The sequence below is a fragment of the Lathamus discolor genome, chromosome 3 (assembly GCF_037157495.1).
Source record: "Lathamus discolor isolate bLatDis1 chromosome 3, bLatDis1.hap1, whole genome shotgun sequence".
NCBI classification, from domain to species: Eukaryota; Metazoa; Chordata; class Aves; order Psittaciformes; family Psittacidae; genus Lathamus; species Lathamus discolor.
Window position 1 is genome coordinate 147069179 of NC_088886.1, and position 24795 is coordinate 147093973.

General features: G+C 42.2%; 1 protein-coding gene across 9 annotated transcripts in view; it reads right to left on the reverse strand.

Annotated features, from left to right (window-relative positions):
- Positions 1–24795, reverse strand: part of FGFR2 (fibroblast growth factor receptor 2) — an 86356-nt gene that overhangs the window by 25986 nt on the left and 35575 nt on the right. For 4 of the 9 annotated variants that reach the window (XM_065672400.1, XM_065672399.1, XM_065672402.1 and 1 more), the window contains 3 exons: positions 6487–6677; positions 5507–5654; positions 1439–1642 (listed from right to left, as the gene is read on the reverse strand). In XM_065672400.1, coding sequence (XP_065528472.1) covers positions 1439–1642; positions 5507–5654; positions 6487–6677 — 543 coding nt within the window. Of the gene's footprint in view, positions 1–1438; positions 1643–3768; positions 3914–5506; positions 5655–6486; positions 6678–24795 lie in introns of all 9 variants that reach the window. The other 5 variants (XM_065672403.1, XM_065672394.1, XM_065672397.1 and 2 more) reach the window with 4 other exon arrangements.

A 24795-nucleotide genomic window follows, 5' to 3' on the forward strand; every position in this document is an offset into this window, starting at 1 on the left:
TAAAATCATAACATTACCAAAAAAAGTGGGGAAAAAAGTCAGATGAAATAAGAATTGACATTTTTGTGCAGAAAACAAACCAAATATTTTTCAGGTGAGACAAAGTTCGTGTCCCCCACCTCAAGATTTTGCAAAATACTACACTTTAGAGGGAGACTGGCTGAAGCATTACTACTTGGCAGCATTTTAACCACGGACATTCTGAAACCATGAAAGAAATGAAGTAATACTGCTCAAAATCCCAAGACCAAGCTCCATCCTATCATGTGTGATGGTGCACCTAAATTTCAAACATTTACCTACAATGAAGTAGTATTTTTAAGGTACTCTGACATTAATAATAATCCGGACAGGTTAAAAACAAGCTGCAGAAATTCTGCACAACCTATACATGGTGTAGATAGACCCAAACTAAACCCTCAGATCCAAACCCCCTGAGCAAAGCCTGGATGCAACCCCTGCAGATGGTCCCTATTTTCATTAGCAAGGTGAACTACAGCCTCAGGGACCAACACCCCTCCACCTCACAGGGGTGAGGCCTGGGGTAGGATTTGGTGGGTTCAGAGATCTATCCTGAAGACCGACTGCAAGAAAATCAAAACATGTTAAACTCCAGCTTCAAAAGAAACAAGTCTTTTAGGAGAGGATGGTATGTGGGAATGGAGGTTGTTTTGGCAAGGGATGGCCTGTGACAAAGCCAAAGTCCTGTTACTCATTCAACTGGTTTGTTGCTCGTGGTACTGCCCTCTCCAGAAACACTCATTGCCAGCCACAAGCAATTGTAAAACATATTTCATGCAATACTGGTTTTAAATCTGAAGTTTGCTTTTGTTCTTCACTCAAAAGCATCAGCATCTTTATCAAACTGTCCAAGAGCTGATAGAGTATCTCCACGATTCTTATTTTATTACAGTCTTTTTCTATTCTGGGGTTGTTTCTGGATGCTTGGCTATGAAATTCCCTACCCTCAGTCTCCAAAATTCTTCCTGAAAAATACCTCTCTGTATCTGGTACCTAGTTACCACAATAATAGTCACCTTAGAAACATTATAAATACACAATTAAATAGGATTCTGTTCCAAAGTCCATTAAGTCAGTAAAATTTTTTCCATTGACTTCAATGAGCTGTGGGATCAGGCCCTGAAATACTTTAAATACATTTTTTCCATCTATAGCCTGTTAATACAGAACATATTCCATTTTTTTCATTCCTCCTCTAACATCCCTGCCCTGATTCCCTTGCCCTGAGACACACATTGCTGTGTTAAGATGTACTTTCTTCCCATGCCAGCCTCCTAGGTGCCAGACTAAATCCCATCCTCGCTGCAACGTGGTGTAATGTTTATTTACTCCCCATTCCAAAGGTTTCCCTTCCAAAGCTAAGGATGTGCTGGCTTAGTTGTTTGGTAAAAGGTTTTTTGAACTCTTTATCTACTTTCTGTTACCTGTCTGCGCAGAGGGATTCGCTTTGTCAGCTTATGGACAGCGGGCTGGCTGCTGAAATCAGGCTTCTTGGTGGTGTTCTTCATGCGGCACAGGATGACCGTCAGCACCATGCAGGCAATTAAGAAGACCCCTATGCAGTAAATTGCTATTTCCAGGTAGTCTGGGGATGTTGGGTATTCTTTCTCTTTTTCAGGAGCTGGATTGGAAGTTTTTAGGAGGGAACAATCATGCCACAGAGTTAGCAGATGGTAACAAACATAGTTCAACACAGTGCTTGGAACAACCTGACACAGTAAAATACCAGCAATTCTTGCAGTGACTGTGTGACATACACAATGTTATGAACGTTTAGGCCATCTTGCAATCTGAGAGTAACTCCTCTTTTACTGCTTTGAATTCTCAGTTTGCCATTCAGCATGAGCTTGTGCATGTATCTATCCACATATAAGCATATACATGTGCCTGCCTAGAAAGGTAGATGCATATACATTGAAAAAAGTGGATGATCGAGCATAATTTTAGGGGAGAATCAAAAAATGGAGTACTCAAACTAGGCTCAGGTTCATTTTGTGTCTCAAGTCAAACTTCAAAAGCCCTGTTGTTAATTTTAATCACATAAAGAAACGTCTAAGGGTAAAATATTGAATTAGTTAGCTTAAAACAGTCTAAATGAGCAAATAAACATTTGGGCTTGAGTCTGCATTGCCTGTTTAGCCAAAGTTTTCAGCAGGAATCTTAAAACACAGAGGGAAAGCAGGATGAATCATGCCTCATCATGCTTCTAAACTCAGGTTAGGAGTTTCAGGGGGGGTTCAAAGACCTGGCTGCTGCATTATACTGGATGCCTGCCTCCCCTGAGGTTCTTTGAAGAGCCCAGTATGAGATTAAGAAGCATATGGCAAGTGGAAGCTGAACTGCTACCAATACATTAATTAATGAGTCCTGCATGAGGACTGCATATTTCAAGTAACCTCATCAGTGGATACAAGCCTATGAGATTAGATTTTGGTGGGAGTGGTTCTACATAGCTGTTACTCTGATTGAAAGCATTTTGAAATTATCTTCAAGGCAGTTATATGTGCAAACACTGTCCTTAATCCCTTATCTGGGATTCAACCCCCCAGATAAACAGCATTCCACAGCAGTCAGCGGTCACTCCGCAAGCAACGCACGTTTCAAGCTGAGATTTTCTTGTGCCCCATTCTAAGCTCATAAAAATATCTCATCCCAGAAAACGGGTTAAAAAAAAAATCCATTTCAAGCACTCGCAAAATGCAAACACTGCAGAAGCAAGCTCTACACAAGTACTGCTTTGCCTGCTTGGTGACAGGCCATGCAGGCTCGGTGTTCACATACGAGTGAGATGTAATAGAGTTGCCTTGTTCAGTATATTTTAATAACGGGTAAGAAATCTGCAGCAAATGGGAACATTTCACTCCCGTAATATGAACCTCAGCCATATGCACATGCAGGTTTTGTACCTTTTTCTTAGGATTAACAATTAATAAATGGTAAGCACAAGATGACCCAGCAAACCTCAGGTGGTTCATGTTCTTTTTTCAAAGGACCTCCTAAGGCAGCTGCCAACAGTTATAAACGAGAAGATTTGACTAGTGTCAAAACCAACTACGGTTACATCTTCTAACAGCTGATAACAATTTTCAGGCAATAAAGCACATTGATGTTTGTTTCTTTTAAGGACAGAAACATCATCAACCCCAAAACAGCAAGACATGCTTTGCAGTAAAAGCAAACGACTACTTGTTTTCTTAGAGCATGCAATGTTTCAAGATGCATGGAGCCGATTCCCAAGATATGGAAGACACTGCTTCTGTACACAATCCATTGGCACTAAAATCAGAATTTGGATGATAGGTGAAATTGAATTGAAGTACACTGAATAGCTCAGGTATTTTAATGCACCAGTACGTAACCGTGGCCAAATTAGTCACAAAGCTTCAAAAGAAGCTTTGACTTTCATCCTCTTGAAAAAGCTTACAATGATTAATGTGCTGATTTCCAGTCATCTCACTGAAGTGCTAAGGAAAGGCAGCTCCTTAGCATTTCAGATAACCATTTAACAGACGTAAAAATATTTCAATTTAGCGCAAATGCCATTCCCCCAACCCTTTTATTTTGTTGCTGTTAGGTTTTTGGAGTTGCAAATATGTGACGAAACAATTCATTGGCTTGAGACAACTGTGTTTAAATAAAAATCATTGTAAAGTTCCATTTCCAAGACAGAAGCCGTGCTTAATTCTGCAGCAATCAACAAGGGGAAAAACAAAAGAGGAAAAACCACAGAAAGAGAGCAGTGTATACCTGGCAGAACTGTCAACCATGCAGTGTGAAAGGATATCCCAATAGAATTACCCGCCAAGCATGTATACTCCCCAGCATCCTCAAAAGTTACATTCCGTATATAGAGAACCTCAATTTCTTTGTCCGTGGTGTTAACACCGGCAGCCTAAAAAAAAACAAGAGAGGGAAGCAAGAGAAAAAGCTAGACATTGAAAGAATTCTTGTGGATAGGGAGATGGAGCCACAGGGCTTTGTAAAGGTAGAGATGCAGAGATGCAAAGCTCCTTCCCCATCCACAATCCCTCATCCAAAAGGCGTTTACCAACAGGTCCCAGCTCACCTCAGAAAGTAATCGACACCCTTCACCAGACCTAAACTCACCACCTAAACATGCATGCAATCAAATGACATGGAAAAATTCACCCACAAAGCTTTTTTTTTTTATTATCCTTTTATAATAAAAGAAAGTTGAAAGACAAAGAGAAAACAAAGTAGGACAGAACGCAGGATCCTTCACATGTAGTTACCTGTTCCAGAGGAAAGAATTTACTATAAAAATATAGTCTGAAAGGATTAAATTCTGCTTGGAAAGACACAACTTAGTAGCTGTCTTAAGCAGTGTATGGTCCTTGCATCATCCACTGCACTTCACAAAAATATTGGACATTGTGCAGTGTTGCCCAATCTTGTTTTAATACAAGTCTGGTAATATTTGGTGGTTTGCTTAGAAGTACAGTGGAAGGTATCTCAGTTCTTGTTCAAACGAAAGATCAGTTGTAGCTCTCAGATGTAGAGAAAAACTGGACCTTACAAAGGTTCAAGAACCAGGAAATGGAAATCATAGAATGGTTTGGGTTGGAAGGGATCTTAAAGATCACTGAGTTCCAACCCCCTGCCACAAGGAGGGACACCTTCCACTAGATCTAAATCTTAAAGATGGAAAAATAAATTCTGGAAGTTGGGGTGTTTTTTTTTTAACTGGTCTCCTTCCAGACTTGCTAAATCTCTGGCTTGACAAGTCATTATGCACCAAACCAACCCGTGTTATCAGTGATTATCCAAACTCATACAGATAGAGTAAATCTTAGACCTGGTGCTTCTCAGCTGTCCCAAGATGGGCTCAGCAAGACATCAAGGTCTCTATGATGGAGATTTAGAGAAATTATTGTTGCTTTTTGTCTCTGTTCCATTCAAAGACATTACTTTGAAATACAGGATGAGGGAATAAACACATTTTTACCAGGCCATTTTAAAGTAAATGTAGTTGTGAGTTGTAGTCACATTATTGATGGGTTATTACTCAGTGAACATGTGAATAACAACTGGGAAACCCTCCCACCCTGCACATTCACAGGTGATGTGGGAAGTTATAAGTGATTAAATTGACCTAATTTGTGCTTCAATGGGTACTTTATGAACACTTCATATATATATATATATATATATGTAAATATATATAGGTCATAATTACTTTATTCAATGAGTACCCTGTATGTGAACTGCGAAGTATGCAGAATCAACAACAAAAGTGACATAAACACACAGACACAAGAGAGAATAAAGAAACCAGTGGTTATGGTACACACAAAATATTGTGGGAATTTTTCCATGGCTGCTGGTGTAATACCAGTTGCATCACCAAAGGAGGATTACACATATACCACAAGGCCAAAGAGTTATCCTACAAGCTGCCTGCAGTCTCCCAAAGCACCATTTTTTCCAGCTTCTACATCCAGCTTGCTTTAAAAAACGTTGTTACCTTGTAAACTTGGCAGAACTGAGAGCCAGGCAGACTGGTTGGCCTCCCCTATATAATTGGAGACCTTACAAATATATTCTCCAGCGTCCGCCTCTGTCACATTGTACAGTGTCAGCACTTCAGCATTGGAACTATTTATCCCCGAATGCTAGAATAGACCAATAACACAGGAGAACAATGTCACTGCTGCCCAAAACGGACACCAATCTATGGTCCCACCACCAACACGTCATAAGAATATGCCTTCCACTTCACACAGAGTCAAAACATTGAAGGTTTGGGGGTTGTTTGGGGGTTTTGTTGGGCTTTTTTTGGGGGGTTAAAAACAAAAGCATCACGTGAGGAGTTACAAAACAGTGGCGAGGGGGGAAAAGGACCTGGGCTGTTACACTGGCTGCATGGAACAAGATGGTATAGAGCTGGCTGTCCTGCCTGCCAATGCGCTGAGTTTTGGCAATGCCACCCAGCTCAAAAACTATGGAGTTTCCTTGGTCAGGCTTGCTCAGAACCCCACCACTGATACACTGGCCAAAAATGGACATCTCTGCAGGCTCAGCATCCAGAAAACTCAACCCTGCCAACAAGCTTTTACAGCAGGTGTCACGTTAGTTTGAAACAGAGGCTGAAGAAACGTGAAAGAAATGGAGTCGATTGTCCCAGGGATGTTTTGGATGTGTTCTACCCATACATAAATGTCAATGGTGGTCTTAAGAGGGCTTTCATTTTTTTCCTGAATAAGTCACGCCTGAAACATTCAGAGATAAAGGACTTCACAGAAGTAAAAAAGAGCAAAACAGCATCTATAAAATGTATAATTAACATTTAGACAATCCAATGTTTATCTAAGTCATTATTTCATTTCTAACACAAACAATTCCTCTTCCAAAAGAAGTTCATATCTCAAAACTCCTGGATTTACACCAAATACATTTGATGCTTTAAAGAGGTCGTCACCATCTCCAGCATCTGTAAAGCCTCACCTTCAGAACCTGAAGATACGGCAGTCCATCTGGCCCGTATTTACTGCCATTCTTCTCTACGTGTTTTATCCACTGAATGTGAGGCTGGGCATCACTGTAGACTTTGCAGACAAACTCGACGTCCCCTCCGACGACTGCAGAGGCGTTTGCTGGAAGGCCAGCTTGGAGGATGGGCCTGTGCGGTGATCGCTCTGTTCGGGTGGGGAGAGGCAGTGAGGAGGAGGGAGAGGGGGAGGGAGAGAAATAAAGATGCATAAATAAGCAGAGCTGCCAAGAAAACTGTAAGTGAACTCGAGCCAAACAGCCCTGTAAGCCTGTTGGCTGACTCCTCCGAAATAACACTGCGGCCAAAACCTGTAACAAAAACTGCAGTTCAAAGGAGATGACTTGAGCACTACACTTGTAATAGAAAGAATAGCTATTTGAGGGGAGGGGAGCAATTGTGCTTAGATACTTTAAGCATTTTTCATAGATCAACTCAGAAAGAATTAAGTAAAATAGGGGTTTTTTTTTGTTGTTTGAGCTATTATAAGTACCTCTGAGTTTTAAAACATTTTAATTGGACTAAAACTCTACAAATTAAGAAGAAAAACTATTGATTCACTTTAAAACCTGATTATGCGATGTTTGAATGAGAAGTCCTCAAGATGACAGTCCTGGTTACCAAACTGCTTTATTATCCAGTGAGCAGGACAGACAATGCCACCCTACCCAGAAAACAACCAAAGGGAACTTCTCAAAACTAGTAGAAGCCTCAGCACTGAAGGTCCTCAAGCAGGATGCACATACCAAGCACCTAGACTATTGAAAATGCTGTGACCAGTGCTATCACAATAGGTGCTCTATGCTTTACCAACACAGCAGCAGAAATACCAGTTTGCTCTTACTCTGATCAGGACACAGGGAAACACAGTCCTCTGGAAAACTGCAGTGTATTCAGTGTGAGCCAATAGAGCTTTGGATCTATGGATTTGATTGAGAATTTATCAAATGTTCATGGTCAAGCTTACATCCCTAAACATACCGAGTGTACCCTGTATCAGCTGGGTACCCACAGAACCACTGAAGCCAGCATTACCAGCCTAATTTTGCTGATGCAATATTCATAGCCATTGGGGAAATCATCACGTTTTTATCACCCTCATTAAGCCTGATCTAACCACCTAAAATCTTCTGGGTGGTGGGCAGTGCAGGAGCCAGCTCCCCATCATCAGGGCCATCAATGGCCTTTTTGTGCCTGACAAGGCAAACGGACAAAGCATAAAGGCTTTTTCTTCTGTGATGTTTGAAGGAAAAGTACTCAAAACAGCAGCCCTGCTTACCAAATTGCTTTGAATTCAGTGAGTGGGATGGACAATGCCACTCTTCCCAGAAAACCCTCAGAGAGATGCAGTCTCAACAGCCTAGTAGGGAACTCTCCACCTTCTTAGATTAGATTGAGATGAGCTCTTAGGCAGAAGCTCTTCCCTGTGAGGGTGCTGAGGCGCTGGCACAGGATGCCCAGAGAAGCTGTGGCTGCCCCATCCCTGGCAGTGCCCAAGGCCAGGTTGGACACAGGGGCTTGGAGCAAGCTGCTCTAGTGGAAGGGGTCCCTGCCCATGGCAGGGGTTGGAACTAGAGGAGGTTTAAGGTTCCTTCCTTCCAACTCTGAGGTCGGAGTTGGGCAGATGCTGATTGAAACATCTCCTAAGAGGGACCAGCAGCCATTGCATCTGCCACAGACACGTCTCTGTTTCCAGCAGTAAAGCAGATCTACTAACGCAGTTTTGTAGTTGGTCATTTGGTGTGTTAATGTGGGAGATCTTCACACTGCAACTAGGTGAGCTTTAAGCTTCCTTCCAACCCAAACCATTCCAGGATTCTTCCTGCAAGCCCAGTGCTGTCCATTTCATTTTATAAGAATGTAAAGTTAATACAGACCTACTTATACTTTCAAGCTATGAATTAGAAGTGAAACACCCACTGCCCATCCTGAGCTGTCCTTTCCCCCTGCTCCAGGAATTCTTTCAAAGATAAGTAAGGAGCAGTGGACCTCAGTATTTATTTTTAGAGGCTGTATGCTGTAAAAGCTTTGAACGTTATGAGCCAAATCAACTGAATTTCAAACCAAGCATTCCTTTTTAAACATACTAGTTTCCAATAAACTGTTTCACAAGCAAACATTGCAAGTATAATAGCAAATAATGATGCCCACGGAACAATGGGATCTTTTATACAGTCCAATATATTTGGCGTGCAGCAAACATCTACTGGGAATTTACTCACTGAGGCTACGCTGGCAGCATGCTACAAAGCAGCAGTCTTATTTTACTTGTGGCAAAAGTGCATTTGTTGTTGAGGTTATTAGATTATTCCAAGGCTCTGTGTGTCATTTTGAAAGATCTAGGAACAAAGATCTATTTTTTAATTTGCAAATTACAGTAGAACATATAAATTAGTATTTTACAGTTCTGGAGAGAACTTGTAGTTTCTCACCTTAAACTCAATAAGCTTTAATTCCATCTCTCTCGCTCCTTCATTTGGGTACAAAAACAGCAAGCAAAAAATCTCTCTTTAATAGAAACCTTACACCATCTCCCCAAACTTATTACAGCTGCCTTCAGTATAAAATGAAACCTTAGAGAATGTTATTTAAAATGTTTTTTAGAAGTCAGTAGGCCTCATGTTTCATTTCTCCACATAAGGGTTTGATTTCCTTTGTGACCTTATTCTCTGCCCTTAAACAAACCAGAGAACGAGGCCTGAAACATCTTGGAAAAGTTCCTACTATGCCAGCATCAACACACGAAATGTGTTTAGTTTATCCCGATAACCATCAATGATTTAATCTTTTATTGATGACTGTCAAACATTTCCTCTACCAGAAAAGTGGAGGCAAAGCAAAGAAGTAAGTAAAAGCAGAGTTCTTACATTCTAGGTCCCAAATTCCTTTAAAGCACCTAAATGAAGTGTGTGCGTATGTATAGGTGTGTATGTGTAGCCAGTTGTGAAATTTCTTCTCTAAGAGTAAGTGTGCTAAAAAGAAACTTTGGTTGCCCTCCAACATATGGGGCAATGATTGGTTTTTGTCAACTCCCCCACCTCAGCAGGAGATACTCTTGTGCCCACACGGGCAAGCAGCACAACATAACCATCACGATGCAAATTCAGCAGGGTTTCATGACAAAGACCGCAAGAAACACTCAGTACTGAGGAAAATAACTAAATATAGAGAAACTCCACTAATTACAAATGACCAAGTATAATTCTATACAGTATCATTTCTTAGAAATAGCCATTTCAGGTTGTTATTCTGTCTTTCCTATTTCTCTGCAAACCACGCACATCTAAGGACTCTGCTTAAGCATAGGTACTGTCAAAACCGTATTCATAAATCTCACATCACTATTTAGCATTTAAAATACAAGCTGTACATGTGTAAGCAGATATCATCACTCAAACAACTGGCTACACAAATATTAGATGGAAACAGTGTGTTCTATTCTACTAAAGACTAGCAAAGGAGTCTTAAAAGGTTGGTGAAACTAATTTTATCATTAGCCTTAAAAAACCCTAATATTTCTAACCAGGATCACTGCTAAACAAGACATCTCTAGATATTTAACTCAGACAAACAGTATTTTCATACAAAACAAGTTAGCAACCCATGTCATGCTTCTGTAGCCTTACTGATTTCAATATTCCTTTTGCTCATTGATACTAAATTGAATCAGAACCTCAAGAAATAAATCTTTGATACCTGTCCACTCTTACTGCTAACACGCTTCAAAATCAACAGCATACACATACAGAAAATCACCCCACAGATGAGCTGTCTTAAGGCACGCTAAACCATAAATGAAATATAAATATTAGTTACCTAGTGAACTACATACAGGTCTACAAGGTTTTTCATGGATAGGCCCTGCTTTCTCAAGCAGACCTTCCTGGTTCAACTGAAATACCATAGATGTTTAAAACCAAATGTAATGGGTGTTTAAAAATGTTTAAAATTGAATAGTATTTTCTGTGTATTGATCTGAAATTGAGCCAAACTGATAATTACATATAAATCTCCATGTTACATTTCATTTGTGTTCTAGCTCTTCCCGAAGTCTAACTTTATAATGTTTTTCAGAGAGAAAGCATGCTTAATGCTGCTTCCCACCTTAAGAGATAAGACACCAGTTTGCTTTCTTCAACTTGCAGTTTAGATACAAAACCAACATCATCCCTATTTGAGGAGTCAGCTATCTACAAAAGGTGAAGTGAAAATGATTGCTCACATGAGGAATATCATACTCAAGGCCACAAGCAGCTAACTTTTACACCACTTTAGAAGTGTTCAGGGTGAGCAATTCTCCTTGCTTATCTACAGACAAACAGACTCGCTATCTGAAAAGATGACTGACGAAGATACCTGCTCAATGGCTTGAAAGAAACTGTCATTTAGCCTGTTAATGTTAAAACTTCAGAATACCTTCCTCCAAGAGAGAAAATTGCAAAGAATCCAGGAAAGTTGGAAAATTCCAAGTTTCCGCAAAACCGGCACATTGAAGGAACTGCTCAAGCAGCACCTGGCCCTGCAGGACACCTGGAGGTAACTGAGAGCCCAATCATGGAATCATTGAATACCAGCTTGGAAAGGACCTCAGGGATGATCTGGTCTACCCTTTCTAGGGAAAGCATGATCTAGACTGGATGTCCCAGCACCTTATCCAGCTGAATCTTAAGTGTTCAACGCTGGGAAATCCACCACTTTCCTGGGGAGATTATTCCAATGTTCTTGTGAAAGATTCTCCTCTCGTGCCCAGTTGGAATCTGCCAGGATTAACTTGTGCCCGTCACCCCTAATCTTTTCCATGTGACTCCTTGTAAAAAGGGAGTCTCCACCCTTTTCGTAGCCACTTTAAACACTGGAACATGGTGACAAGGTCTCTCCTGAGCCGCCTTTTCTCAAGGCTGGACAAACCTCAGCCTTTCCTCTTACAGCAGGCTCATCCCACCACAGGTGATGGAAGGAGAAATGACTGAAAGAACCATCCTGGAAATGACAACCAGAGCCTGCACACTTCCCAAGGAGTCCTGTTGGCTCTTTAAGAAGTTTAAGTCCCTGAACAGGCGATTCCGACCAAAGGGCCTCATCTCTCTCCCATCCTTGGCTTTTTCCATCTCCTCCAAATCTTGCTGATAGCTGCAGCCAACATAGCAGGAAACCAGACAGGAGACCAAACAGTCATGATGCAAATGTATGAGGTGAAGACACTGGGGTGAAGAGGTGGGTGGTAGGAGCCAAAACCCCAGCTTCCACAGCCAACAGAACCAGAGGATGCGATCCCACCACTCCAGTCCCAGTGTAGGGGATGCAGGGATGGAATAACTGCAGGAAGAGAGGCTGCTTGCCAAGCATGCTGGCAGAGGGAAGATGCAGGGCAGGATCTGCTGCTGCCAGAGGCCCAAGTAGAGCATATTGTGACTGAAAGAGTGCCTCTGCTGCTACTGGAGTGCCTTGGCACGGAGAGAAGACAATAACCCCGGAAGGGGTGAGCTCTGGTGCCCATCCTGAAGCCAAGTCTCCTTAGCAACCTGGCTATGCCAGGGGCTGAGAAGAGCTCTGGCAATTGTCTATCCAGGGCTCCTTGTCACCCCAGCACAGACAGTTCAGGACCTTTCATGGGAGCTAAAAGCCAGAACCAAAGCCCATTGAAGTCAGGGGGAAAACTCACATGGAATTCAATGGGCTTTGCATAAGGCATCTGATTCATTAAGAAAATAAATAAATAAATGAAAACTACTCTTATTTTCCCCCTTTTCTGATTGTGCTTGTTTCCTCTCCTTGCAACTGTGGGATTCGAGTGTGGGCTAGGAAAATAAAAGCTGCATAGCAAATGCAAGACCAAACATGAGCTCTGGGGACAATGGAGAGATCCTCAGTTAATGGGAGGGAGGGGAAGGAAAGGGAGGGGAGAAAAGTTATCTAATTCTTTTCCACAGTTTATAATTAGACATGTTTATCAGAGTCTTTAATACCGGGTTTGAAATGTTACTGACTCCTAAGGAGTCGTCTTGACGGCTGCCACTGTGAAGCTACAGAGGGGTCCCTCAAACGATGCCTCTCAGCGCACCAGCAACACTTCTGGATCGATAGCCCCTGGCAGAGGTTCTGTGCAACCAGACATCAGCGAATGAAAAATGAAGCAGCCCCAGCTGTCTCTCAGCTTAAATGAAAACACAGACCTGCCATGCCCTCGTCTTCATTTGCCCTGGTCAGCACAGCATGCTCAGCTCTACTTGCTTATTTTGCTCAAGAAGTCTTCAAGCAGCAGCCTGGACCCCATTCAATGAAAACACTGCCCATTCCCAACCACCTTCCTTCCGATCGTGCAACATCTGTTGCTTTGGAAAATGCTAATTATCCGGTAAATTATGGGTCTCAAAAGCATCCTACAGTGATTTAGGCCAGATTGTAATCACAGCCTCTTGCCTTGGCTTAGCCTCTCAAGCTTGCAAGATTGACTCTTCAGCCTTAAAAGAAAATATATGTATACATATTTACATTTATAAAAATCAAATCATAGACTTTTCATCATAGACTCAGACTGAAATAGTTCTCCTGTGTTTTGCCTTCACCCACACTCTCCCACTAGTTCCACTGAGTCATATACCTAACATGGGGGGTCCCAGAAGGCCACTGAGCTTTGGGAGCAGCCCTGATGATGGAGGAACATGATGCTACATGGCTCTGTCTCCGAATTAACTGCGTGTGTCCTCTCCTACCCAACAATGCATCACATCAGCGGATGCCCTTGGCAGATACTTTAGAGACATATCTACCTGGTATCCCTTGTGCCACCAAATGACCCACAGATGAGCCTTGTGAGCATCACCCATCTCCAGGACACCCAGAACCCCCTCTTCATGTCTTCTTCCAAATGATACCCAAGGGATTATCCAAACTGCTCCAATAGAAAATGCAGTTATATGGTAACTTCTCGGGTGCTTTAACCACTGCTTGGAGTCGAGAGGAAGGTAAAACCTCTCAGCTACGGCTCCAGCTTCCCACAGGTCAGTGCACCCTATGCCACCTCAAAGCTGAAATACCGTTTCTTCTCAGAAGTGGCACTAATGACCATTTCTGCCACAGTTTGAGAACAATTCTCTATCTGTGCAAACCACCGTGTCTATATTCAAATTCTGGCATCCCTATTGAGACTGTACATATTCGTACTGTTATTACTGGCTCTCATGATGGGTTTTGGTGGTGTGGATACCTACTGTTGGGTGAGGGCATTTACTAAAGCCACTGGGCCAACTGCAGCATATCAGCCCCTATTATATCACTACCTATTGGGGCTAAATATCAAACATTAAAAGAAAAATTCAATTTTCAGCAATGCCTCACCATTCAGCGAGTAGAATCCTATGAAGTTTCTATCCTGCCCTAGCTGGCAGCAAAGAAACCAGTTTGCAAGGATCGTTGTCCCTCATGAAACATCCCACGGCCATGAGCTGCAAATCCAGCCTCAGATCACAAGCGCTCTGAGGCTGGATTAATTATAGAGCTCTCGTGAGGAGAGTTCCAGGAGCAGCCAAGGCACATGAGGAATTGCAGCTTGATTTCTTTATAAATCCAGCATTATCCAAGTTCATACAAAGGACCTGATTCGAAACCACCCTTGCTCTCCATACCTCCAGCTGGAGTGGCATAGGAGGGGTCTGACCATACAGATGTTGGAGTCCCCACAGGAATTTCCTCCTTCAAGGTAGCTTTCTACTCAAGGGCCAAACCAAACCTTCGTTTCCTTTCTCCAGCAATAAGCAATTGCTTAAGGGGCCTGTGTTCTATGAGGTGCTGGAAGGAAAGCATTGCTAACTCCACTAATTGTTCCATGGCATGGAGGAACAAGATTGAGTGCTGGCTGTGCTTTCAAACGATCAGGAACAATGGAGCAGGTGTAGGCAAATGCCTCTACTAATTAACACCATACAGTACGTACACATGAGCCAGGGGCTGAGCAGCTTCCATCCAGCTGCACATCAGTTTGGTTTCCTCTCTGCATAATATGAAGCACTGCATGTTGTTTATGGCCCATTCAGGAATGCTGCAGAACTGTCATGTTCCATTTCAATATACATATATACAACACCTCTCAAATCATCTCTTCCTAGGTAATCCATGCACACTAAGGCAGCATCCACAGTAAGTTAGGGACAATGCTCTCTTCCCAAACTCTGCAAAATCAGATGTCTTAAGGCTACAAGGAATAACAAATCATTATCATTAAACACTAAGAGATAAAGTGTGCTGGTGTCCATCCCTGGCAAGAGTACTTGATGAAGAACAGGAGCCTTTCAGGCAGACTAGTGAATAGCTTATGGATCCGACCAGTATCACACCAGTGCTGATGAAATCATGCCTTACAAGTTTTGGCATCTTTTATCAGGAGGCATTAGCCAACAAATGTTCATCTATTCAATGCTCTTGTACAGAAGGAGTCTCCATGTACAGCATTTCCTGTCAGCCCAATACTACCTGAAGAAGTCTTCTCAGTGGCCAGGAGCTCAAAGGGATGTCACTGGCCCTTATGAGTGAATATGGTAAGCTCGGAGCAGCACAGGGATCTGCTCATGCAGATGCGAGTGAGGGGCTGACCTCCATAACCACTTTCCGAGCTCCCTTTGTCCTCACATTTAGAAGCCTTTTATGTAAACTGGAGATATTTCTTTCTACTGTTGTGTCAGACACTTCACCATTCATAACTGTTGGGCCCAAATCTCCATCCCTGCTTTGGTTTGTGGACCAGTATCAACAGTCAGCATAAAGTGAGACAGCAGGGAACCAGACTCCATATATTCCCTGCTGTCAGTGAATACTTTCTCATACAATTAAACATTTGAAGACTATTAAAGCATTTTAGTTCTAAAAAGACTGTCACAGACAACAGGAGCAGACCCATTTGCTACCCAGAGCAAAGCATTTGCCACCCTATCCAACTTCCTTGTGCCATTCAAGCTCTCCTACTTTCCAAGGCCACCTAAGGAAAAGGCAGTGCCTTTTAAAACCTTTACAGAAACTAATCAGGTGCGTTCTAACTCTTTGTCCTTGGTTTCACCACCTTCACCTCCAATTTGAAATAATGGCACTGCTGCTCCAGCAGGCAAAGCTCCCACTGATGTTATCCCATCTGTCTCTTTGGATAGCTCTACGGCATGGCTTCAGCTTGGTATCCTATGTGCATTTTAGCTAAAATCCATCTTTGCTTAACACTTTTACAGCATAAGTTCATCTGCACACCTCTTTCTCACAGGGCAGCAAGCCAGGGAAAAGAAAGCCAGCCAGACTGACTTATTTGGCTTGATACAAAGTCCACTGATGTCAGTGAAAACAGTAGGGGAGAAAAAAATCACAATCAGAACTAGTTAAAAGCTGTCCTTTCAAATCACATGTACACCCAGCAAGCCCAGGGCTAAGGCAGGCTACGTGAACACTCTTGTTTTACAACATGAACTTATCAACAGGGTTTTAAGACCAGTTTGTCCATAGAGCAAAGCCCTACTGTCAGGGGGATACCACGTGGGTTTCATCAGCCCCATGGAGCAAAAAATGTCATAGCAGCAAGAGATGTTGCTCCAACACTAACCTCGGAGTTCACTTGCAGTATCCCTCACACAGGGCATGCTTAAGCAAAAGCTTCACATGTCTGAACAAAGGAAGGAGAGGCCTCACTTTGGTGTGAAAAAAACATGGGAAACAGAACAATGAGGAGCTGAAATTACCATTGAAATTCTTTTCAGTGCACCCTAAAACAAAAAGGCTACAAGAGAATGTGAAAAACAGCTTGTGGCTTCTCACAGACAAGTGGTGAGATTGTTTTGTTCTGGCAGTTTCCAGAGACTGCATTATTTTTTACAGACAGAGATATCTTCCTTTGTACTGTGCACAGCTCCCAGCACTCAGCTGCTTTAGAATAACCAGAGATAACACTGGGGTCCAGCACCATTGGACTGGGCTCTCCAGTAGGCTCTGCCAAAGATTTACTGTATGCCTGGCAAACAGCATCTCTCCCATAGGGATGATGTTCTCTCCCAGCTGCAGTGGGTTTAACTAACCAGTGCACCCAGTGATGCCATAAAGCACACAGTGGGAGTTATTATTGCTGTTGTTATTGTGACCTGACTGCATATTTTGCATCCTCCATATTTCTTTTCCTGCAAACAGCTCTGCCTTTAAAGTGAAATGGAAAAGACTGTACAAACCTTTAAAAGCTCTGATACTTCCACACTTCTCCCCCTTTTCTTACACATATGCTCTACTGACCAACACAGGCATTAAGTTATGGGAAGCACAGTGGTATTCTCCCTCCTTTCCCTCCTAGACATAGCCAGCCAGTGGCTGACTGTCCACATACCTGGTGTGCAGGCTCTCAGAACAGGAGAAGCCCCAGCAGCCAGAGTTTCAACGCTCTGTGCTGGACCATCCTGACCCAGCCTCAGACACTCAGCCTTTACCTTCTTTAGTGATGAAGTTTGCTATCATGTGGTCCCATGTCAAGAGAGAAAAGATGCCCCTCACTTCTGCAACACAGTATCCATAACCTGTTCTAAACTTCGGACCAGATGCTGAAGACTGCTCTTGGGAAGACCCTGATTATACACATTTGTCATTATATTTCTAGTAAATCAAGTAAACCTAGGTAAAGTTTGCCAGATGCAATAGGTTTCATACCAAGTACTTAGGCTGGGCATGCTTGGACACAAGCTTTGTGCTCCAAACCAAGAAAGTTGTCCTCTGCTACTTTCCACAGTTCTTGACCTCCCTTCTTACCCTGGTTTTGGCTCAGATAGAATTAGTTTGCTCCCTAGTAGCTGGTACAGTGTCATGTTTTGGATTTACGATGAGAGTAACGTTGATAACACACTGATGTGTTAGTTGTATTAAGTAGTGCTTACACCAAGTCAAGGACTTTTTTCGGCTTCTCACACCACCCCACCTGTGAGTAGACCAGGGGTGCACAAGAAGCCAGGACACAGCTGATCAAAGGGATATTCCATATGATATGGCATCGTGCTCAGTATATAAACCAGGAACTGGCTCGGGAACTGGCTGGGCATGGGTCAGTTGGTGGTGAGCAATTGCTTGACATTTGCAACACTTCATTTTTCTTGGGGTTTATTCCTCTCTTTGTTGTTTCCCTTTTCATTAAAATTGTTGTTATTATTATTCTAATTATTTATTATTATTATTTTATGTCAACTATTAAAGTGTCTTTATCTCACCCACGATGTTTCTCACTTTTACCCTTCCAATTCTCTCCCCAACCCCACCATGGCAGTGAGTGAGCAGCTGTGTGGTTCTTAGTTGTTGGCTGGGATTAAACCACAACTCTTCTGCACCCACATCTTCCTGCCTTTCAGCATACAATCTGGATGACCAGCCTATATGAAGCCAAGAGCCAGAAGCATCATCACCAGCCTCTGGCTGAGCAGTGGGTGTCAGAGCTGCTTTCTGAGAAGTTTTCACTGAAGTTGGGGGGGGAAGGAAGGAAACGTCATTTATTGTAATATTCATTCAAACGTAGACATAGGTGGGTTTCACAGACACCCTAGACAGTGCATTAGCACAGATATCGGAGGAAAAGTACCTTTGAAACCAACTGCTACAATGAAATTATGGTGCTCAGCAATGCGTATAATCCACTCTAACAGCAGAAACAATGCTGCAGATATAAACACTAACCAACGCAAGTATATGCACTTGTAAATGCAGAATACATGAACCACTTAAGAGCAACTGTTTAGACCACCTCATTTGTGACGGAGCTTACAAATCCTTAAAGGATGTATAACTCTAGACTTTCGCAAGCATTGCAAAAATGGTACAGACTAACTGTACCCCAACCAATACACTGCCACGCTGAGTTCTTAACTCCACTCAGGATCTGACGGCATCAGTTTTACTTTCATGAACAGTTAAAGATTTCACCATGTTCATGCAACCTTCTAAAGAGAAACAGGAAAAAATCATCTCAACATTTCCTATTTACAGAGCAGTTGAACATTCAAAAGTGCTTAATAAGCTGTCTCGTATGACCCCTTTAGGCACTGGAAGATGCTATGAGGTCTTCTCTGCACCTTTTCCAGGCTGAATAAGCCCAGCTCTCTCACCCTGCCTTCATAGGAGAGGTTCCACCCTCCTGACAATCTTTATGGCCCTCCTCTGATCTCTCATCCTCTTACCTATCTCACCTTGACACCATCCCTCGAGGGTTCTTCCTCTGCTACATTGAAAATCTCTGCAAAGACTTCCTACAGCCTTTCAGTCCTGTATATTCCCAGTCCTGTCTCTTGCCATTCTCAGCCATGCAACAACCCCTGACACCTTCTGCTGAGTGTCACCTCCATCTACTTCCACGTCTGCCACGTTGGTTTTAATCCTAGTCTAATCCCAAAACCGCCAGTGCGGTGGTCTGTTGGGATTCATCTTTCCCAGTGCGGGCCAGCTATCCCACTGCAGTCATGGGGCTGTCCCACCTCTGCATTTCCTCCCACCCTCAGAGACAACATGAAGAAACGAAGGTGCAAACCCCTCATTAATAAGGCAGGCATGATCAATAGCCTTGTGTCTGCCTTTAACATGGTCCATTCATCCAGTCTGTATCACAGCTCATTTATGACTTTTCTATAGTTGTGACTCCACTTTTTAAGAGGATGTAACTTTACCAATTTACTGCCAATTACACTCATTTCTTTAAGTAATAAGTTTGTTAGAAAAGACTGGATCAGGTAAAAAAGCCCCTCTTATTAGGCACAGACATGGCTTTCGACACATGCCAATTGCGCATTTGACAAGACAACAGTCCTGCTAGCATCTTCAGACAACTGCAAATTCCTACTTGCATTTCCACAAGTAGGATACTGCGCGAATTAGAAGGCATGATTAAAAATGATAATAACAGAGCTGAAACAATATCCTGTTCATCATTCATCAAAAGAAAGAGAAATACCTGCCTTGGGGCTGTAATAAGACAGAAAGTGGGACAGGGAGACCAGTCCTCCCCCAGCAGACTCTGCAGGAAGCATTCCAAACATGACAAATTCACTGTTCACTCAGCAGATGAAGTAATGACACTAGTATTTGTCCATAAAACATAATTTAGCCAGACTACTCCAATGAAATCAGAAGCTTTAATGCTGTAAAACCAGGGGGTTGGAATATTTTTACCTTATAAAGAAAGGGGAAGGGGAAATGTACGCTTGCCTTTTCCCTTAGCTGAACCATCACACTGTGGTCTTTGTTTGCAGGAGCAAACCGCACAGCCTCCAGCACTAAACAATCTGTGTAATTTCTTCTCAGGTGCACACACCTTGCCAAAAGCCTAGTGCCAGGTGTAAAGTCCACACTTGGGCTTATCAGTACATTAAATAAAGTCGTCTTCCCTCTCGGCCTAACCAAACCCCTGAGGGCAAGCATCAGTACAGATTCCTTCATGCTTTCAGCCCCTGTCTCATCATGTCCTTTGCCGCAAGCACCTGGGTGAAGACATCAAGCCAAAGCTTGTCCATGTAAAGAAGTAGTCAACAACTACAAGCACATCTGCCAAAAATACAAGTTTAGGCTTGGTTGTAATACCTACACTTCACTCCTGCCAGACATCAGTGATGCAACGTCCAAGGCATGTATTTAGTTGATGTCAGTTCCTTTTTCATAGTAACCTGAATCCTAAATATAATTCTTTGCAAATTAAGGGACATACTATAGTTCAGACAAGCTACTTCTGAGCTTTATTTTGACAAAACAAGCCTCGGCACAAAGCAAATAACAATGCATATGTTTTTATGAATCCGGGAATGACAAAATGGAAACATGTCTTTAACAGAAAAATATGTGTCCGTGCCATGTTCGCAGCTAGAGACTGAGAGCACATGAGAATCCAAAAATAAAACTGACTAGAAACAAAGGCAAAGTTCTTTCTTCTGCCTAAACTGAGGGAAATATAAGCAGCGAACCACCAATAGCAAAAAAGTTGATTCCATTTTAATCAGATCTTTTTTAACAACATGCTGTAAAAAGCAGGAGTAAAATTCACACACACACACACCCCCCCCCCCAGCCCTCTAAAACCTCCAGGAGTTCAGAATAAAAGCATTTTCCTGCACACCCATCAGTAAAACCACTCATACATGAGATTTCTGGGGCACGCGCTTTAAACTGAGTCATTTAAAATGCTCCCTGGATGAGAAGTTGTTCTCACACTGTTTTCATATGAAAATACGAATTACTGGTAAGGGACAACTGCGTGGCCACCTCTGGAGTTCACTCCTCAGTAACCGAGAGCCAAAGGCAGTGCTATTAGGCAAATTAGAAACTGGCCAAAGTACAGCTAAACTGGCTGCAAATGGACCTTTCTAAAGCTATATATTTGTGACACGTAATGCTCATTTTTACAGTAAACAGCAGTCTTCTTATACATTGTTGGAAGAGGTGTTCTGCTATAGCAGCCCCTTATGAAACCTAGTAAATGGGGTAGTGCCAAACTTCAGCTGAAACCAAACCATCTTTTGTTTCCCTGGATGACGACATTAAATAGGACAGAAATGGCTACCTGCACTAGGGCTGTTCAAAGGCTAATCTTTTTCTTTTGCTGTTAAAATATAAATTCAATTAGTTACTTCCATGCTTAAACAGAACTGCCGCTGCTGAAACTGTACTCTAGCGATAATTGCAATCCAAGAGTGATCTAATTATATACAAGTCTCAATGGCTGCATTCCCACGTTGCTTCCTACAACCCGGATTCACTACAATACAACTCGTAAGTGAAAACCACATCGTTTTCATTCATTCTCCCTTAAGACTGCATGACTTTATATATGTTTAATGAGAAAGGAGTTACTTGATTAGTAAGCTTACTACAAAATGCAAGTTTCTACCTACTGTTAAATACAAAAGAATACAAAGGCACTTCAGCTGATGGGCTAAACTGTGCAAGAGAAAGAACATTCTTTTAATTAAGGTCCTGGATTAGGATTCAAGTACCAGCTTTACTTTTTGGCTCTGCCACCAGCTTCCTGTGTGACCCAGGGCAAGAAATTTTATCGCTCCACAGCTCAGGTTTTCATCTATAAAATGGACAGTGACATTTCCTTCTCCCAGCCTCTCCACATTTCAGTTGTAAGCAATTACTGTGCATTGTCACGTTGCCTTGGACAGTAAGTATTTGATAGTAATTGAAGCCTTCGGGTAGGACTCCAATAAGAAGTTAAAATCAACTCGTCTCCTTTCTACAGGATCCTAACATAGCTTTGTATAGCCACCATTTGCCACTACTGCATCTAACCCGTTTGTATCCCTGGGCAAACTCCTGCAGTCAGCCTTCTTAAGTCTCTGTTTAGAAATGGAGGAGGAGAAATGAAAAGGCAGTGGATTGGGGTATCCCAAACATGTAAAGAGTAACTTTGTCCAACACAGACTATCCTGGCCAACTCGAATGGACAATTCCCCGTTAATATTGTCAATGTGCACGAGTATCCTGTGCAATACAGAGAGGCTGCCAACAACTTGCTGCTTTTTTCTTTGGTATTTTCTACTCCCATTGTAAAAAATTCAGCTCAGTGGTGTTGCCAGGTTTGTAAATTTGAATGAGACCATCTGAGCCCAGTTGACTATTTTAAGAGGGTTCTTGCAAGTAATTACAAGGTAAAAACGAGAATACTTCACACCTACATTCTGACTGAAAACTACTCAGCCCTGCTGGCTCCACGTTTTTAATTGTCAGAAGAGTTCAAGGTTTGGAAAGTTATTGGCCTATTCCTAACCAGCATTGTGTCATTATTTGGCACGCTTTTTGCTGGGATACCTCCCAAATCTGTGACATAATCAGAGGGTTCTCTACATTACAGCATATAGTCAGATGCTCATGTTAGTGTAATATGTTGCCATATTTAATACCATTTGCTATTACTTACACTTAATCAACTCTGGAACCAGTTAAACCATATAGGAAAAGCAATTTCAGAGGCTTTCAACTGACAGTCTTCCACACAGAACTTGCCTCAAAATTACGACCTGAAGTTTGTAAGATGCAGTCTACATACGCAATTGCCTCTAAACAAACATCTATAACTCTCCGCAACCCTGTGGGAACTGGAAATTTATATGAAAACAGAAAAAGAGACAAAATAAATTTCTGTAGAACTGTCTTAACTAGAAAAACTGTCAGAGTTTCCCCTTCTGGCCAGCCTTAATTTACTGCTTCAGCAGTTTTATGCCCAACCTCCATGATTATTACAAGCTTTCAGTTACACAGCAGTGGCTGAGCTCTCTAGCATCAACCCCCCTTTCAGGTTAAAGTCCCAGTGCAGTATCTCTCAAGAGACTCACAGTGAATTGAGCACAGATATTTTAGTTTACACTCTTGAACTCATGAAATTAAATGCAAAAAGCAAGGAAAATGATTACACAGAACTCCAAAATGCAGGTTGTGACTTGCAAAAATCACTTTCGGACTTCTGGTTTCGTATCTCACAGGGTCTCAGCATCAGAAAATGCTCATTATTCCCCCAGGGGAAATCAAGACTCCTTTGGGTGCCATCAGCCTGGTACCCAGCACCTCAGATCACTAGTCAGTTTTGAAAAACCTCATTATTTACTTTTCTGCCTCTCTATAGGAAAGGAACAGACATTTAAATAAATGACATAATCCTTATTACCATTCCATTCATTCATGCAGGTCCCTATAATTTACTGCCAGGAAAAATAAACTTCTGCATAATATTCCTCAATGTAAGACATTCAAAAGGCTCAAAGGGGGAGAGGAGGTGAGAGGGCTTCTGACAAATATTTGCTCAAGTGACCACATCATCCAGGAACACATTTGCTAGAAAAAAATGGGTGAAGAGATTTATGGTCAGTGTGAAACATGCCAGATTGGAGCTGGGGCAGTAATGAGGAAAAGGAGCAGGGGACAGAGGAGGGAAGGGGAATTTTTAAGCAGCTTCCTTTCAGCAAGGAAAACTCCCAATATCGCAAGAGTGCCTTTTTCCTTCTATGTCACCTCTTAAAAAAGAGTTTTAAGCAACTTGAGTTAATCTATGTTTCCTAAAGGATTAAGAAAAATGAAACCCAAAACAACTCAAAAATGCCACAACTCATCATCATCTTATACACTTCCTGGGCCAGGCTTTAAGTCAAGTTTAAAGCAAGCTCATGCGAGCAGCCCATTGCCTCCAGCAAGGTGGTCAGCAGAGGACGGAGGCAACAGAACACAATTTACTACCACCTCCGACAGCCGTTGCTGCTGCACCCTCCATAAACTTTGTTTAAACAAGTGTTCAAACAAAATGGCTTTGCTTGGTTCACCTCAACAATACCCATAGCTCACCATGGATGACAAAAATGTTGCCAAGGCTATAAAAATCCTCACTGCTTTCAGTGTTGACTACCTAAAACCAAGTGGGTGGTTCACAGACTGGCTTTGAAGGCTTAAACGTTTGAGGGCTGGTGGTAGAGCTTCAGCCTGATGGCATCACAAAGTTATCTTTTTCCTCCTCTGCTCCACGAAGAGGAGCAGATGAGCTCTCATGGTAATTCCATGGGGAATTCTCATTGGAAATTCCATGGGGATTTTTTCCTTTCTTGCTGCCTGAAAAGCTGGCACCTGCTTTATTTTGGATTTGGGAGTTCCTGCAGATTTGAGTGGTCTCAGACAAAATGAGAAGCCACTTTTAAAAGTACTATCAGAAGGTCCTACAGTAACAACCAAACTGATTACTTTTGGACAGAGATGCCTTCAGAGTCAATAAAACTGCTCACACCCATCCAGGCTAATCAGCAAGAGCAGGGGTGAATAGAACAGAACTGGATCCTAAGATCTCAAACCGTAATGTAACTGAGCACTTAAATAAATACGCGTAAGCCTTATTAAAGTCCACCAGGATTTCAGTATTATTAAGTTAACATTATTAAGCATGTGCTTAATAGTCCTGCTGAATCACAGCTTTGCTACTACTAAGAATTCACACAGTTGTGTTTTACCTGAGGACAAATCATAAACTTCTTCATTACTTTTGTCATTTGTGTTTCAGGAACTGCTCAGAGCCCTCACAACAGGCTATGGTCAGATCTCTGTTATACCGGTGTGAGTGCAAAGCACCTTTCCTGAAGCTCCAGATCAGCATTAGCTTCACCAAAGTCAATATCTATCTTCTCATTGTAAGAAAAATCATTTCGGCTCTAACAACAGCAATCTAAAGGATCCCTCGATAGTTTTCGACTGCAGTTATTAAAATCTGTGTTAGGACAATTGTACAAGTAGTAACCCAATTGTAACAC